The following is a 1,670-nucleotide window of genomic DNA, read 5'->3' as shown; positions in this document are numbered from 1 at the left end:
TTAAGTAGATATATTTAAAAGTATTTAGACATTTAAAAAATTTAATAATTATTTGCTACTGTCAGATTCATGCTTATAAAATATAGACACACAGTATTTTGTAATGACATGACAAAGATGTAAATTAAAAAAAAAAATTCAAGAAAATAAATACATCAAAATTAAAAGTGAAATAAAAATATAAAAAAAGTAAAATCGTGAAAATATTAAGAATAATACAAGGTATTAAATTGAGAAGCAATAAAAGAATTGTCAAAAAATATAGTTTTATAAAATTTAATAATTATATTGCTTCTGTTCGATTTCTGCTTAAAAAAGTGTTAAAAACGAAAAAAATTGTCACAGAAATAGCCACAGATTCCTTCTATATCCCATAGTTTTTTTGCTATGAAGATTTTTGTTTAAAAAAAAAAGCGATAGATACATTATTGTTATATTATTTTATTAACCAAAGAGTACCTTAAAATGTGACTGTCGATGTTTTTCGGCGATATTTTGTGTTTGGAGTATCCCTTAACCAGTATCCCTAACCCAGCAGTAATAGGCAAGAAAACTGGCACTCCACATCCCTTGGTACGGTTTCTCCATAGCAGAAATATCTTCCTGGAACCGTTCGCCATGTTCAACACTTATGTCCCATAAATTTCCGGAGAAAAATCCAGATGGGAGTCCAGAGCACCTGTTGCCACCCATATTTTTATAGACACTAAATATGTAGTTCAGTCACAGGATTTTTGTAATTGTCAGGTTTCACATTTCCACGAAAGTTTTTAGCAACGCTTTTAAAGGCACTCCAGGTTCTTATTTCAGTTTCATTGAGCATTTCCTCAAATGTTTTATCTTTCATTAGTTCTCTTATTTGCGGACCCACAAATATACCCTCCTTAATTTTTGCTTCACTAACTCTTGGAAATTTTTGTTTTAGATACAAGAACCCTCTTCTTTTTCTGGCTATTGTCTTAACAAAATTCTTCAGTAAACGCAATTTAATACGCAAAGATGGTAGTAATACCTTTTTGGGATCAGCTAGATGTTCACTGGTAACTTTTTTTTTTGTCCCGGAATGAGTGTCGGCTGTACTGGCCAAAAGAATGTGATCTCAAAAACGTTTTACTATCCAAATATAGAACAGGTAACCGAATCAGACACCTTCAGTCTACTGATAAATTATGTGTATATATAATTATTATATGCAGTGAGCCGGATAAATCCCTGATCATATGAAAATATGAGATGATGCAATATAATGAAATTTTATGCATTATAAAATATAAAGTCGCAGGTAACAGAATATCTGTTGGTGTAAGAACAATTCTGTTTTCTTAATTGACTTCAGGGAATCAAGCGCTGCTTTAATTATTTTGTTAAGAATAAGTAAAGTATTTTTAACTATTTACCTTTATTTATTATATAAATAAAATTTATAATAATACTAATAAAATTCTTCTCTTATCTTTGCAGGTTCTTGTTGAAAAGTTATTACGTTCATGTCCAGACATAAAAAATATTTATCTATTAATAAGACCAAAACGAGGACAGGAAGTCTCAGCGCGTTTAAATGAGCTGCTTAATGCACCGGTAAGTGAAGTCTTTTTGAAATTAAATTTTAAAAAATTCAAATTAAAAATATATTGACAAAATATAGTTTGAAAACTGAAAATTAAAAATAA

General features: G+C 29.2%; 1 protein-coding gene across 1 annotated transcript in view; it reads left to right on the top strand.

The window, feature by feature from the left end:
* LOC108977053 (putative fatty acyl-CoA reductase CG5065) overlaps positions 1 to 1,670 on the top strand; it is a 17,279-nt gene that overhangs the window by 11,155 nt on the left and 4,454 nt on the right. Inside the window, exon 2 of the mRNA XM_018946549.1 lies at positions 1,462 to 1,578. Within this exon, the coding sequence (XP_018802094.1) occupies positions 1,462 to 1,578 (117 nt within the window). The remainder of the gene's footprint in view (positions 1 to 1,461; positions 1,579 to 1,670) is intronic.

The sequence above is a fragment of the Bactrocera latifrons genome, unplaced genomic scaffold (assembly GCF_001853355.1).
Source record: "Bactrocera latifrons isolate USDA-ARS-PBARC rearing strain unplaced genomic scaffold, ASM185335v1 scaffold_83, whole genome shotgun sequence".
In the NCBI taxonomy this organism is placed as follows: Eukaryota; Metazoa; Arthropoda; class Insecta; order Diptera; family Tephritidae; genus Bactrocera; species Bactrocera latifrons.
Note: the sequence above shows the minus strand (reverse complement) of the source record. Positions and strands in the feature narration are given on the sequence as shown.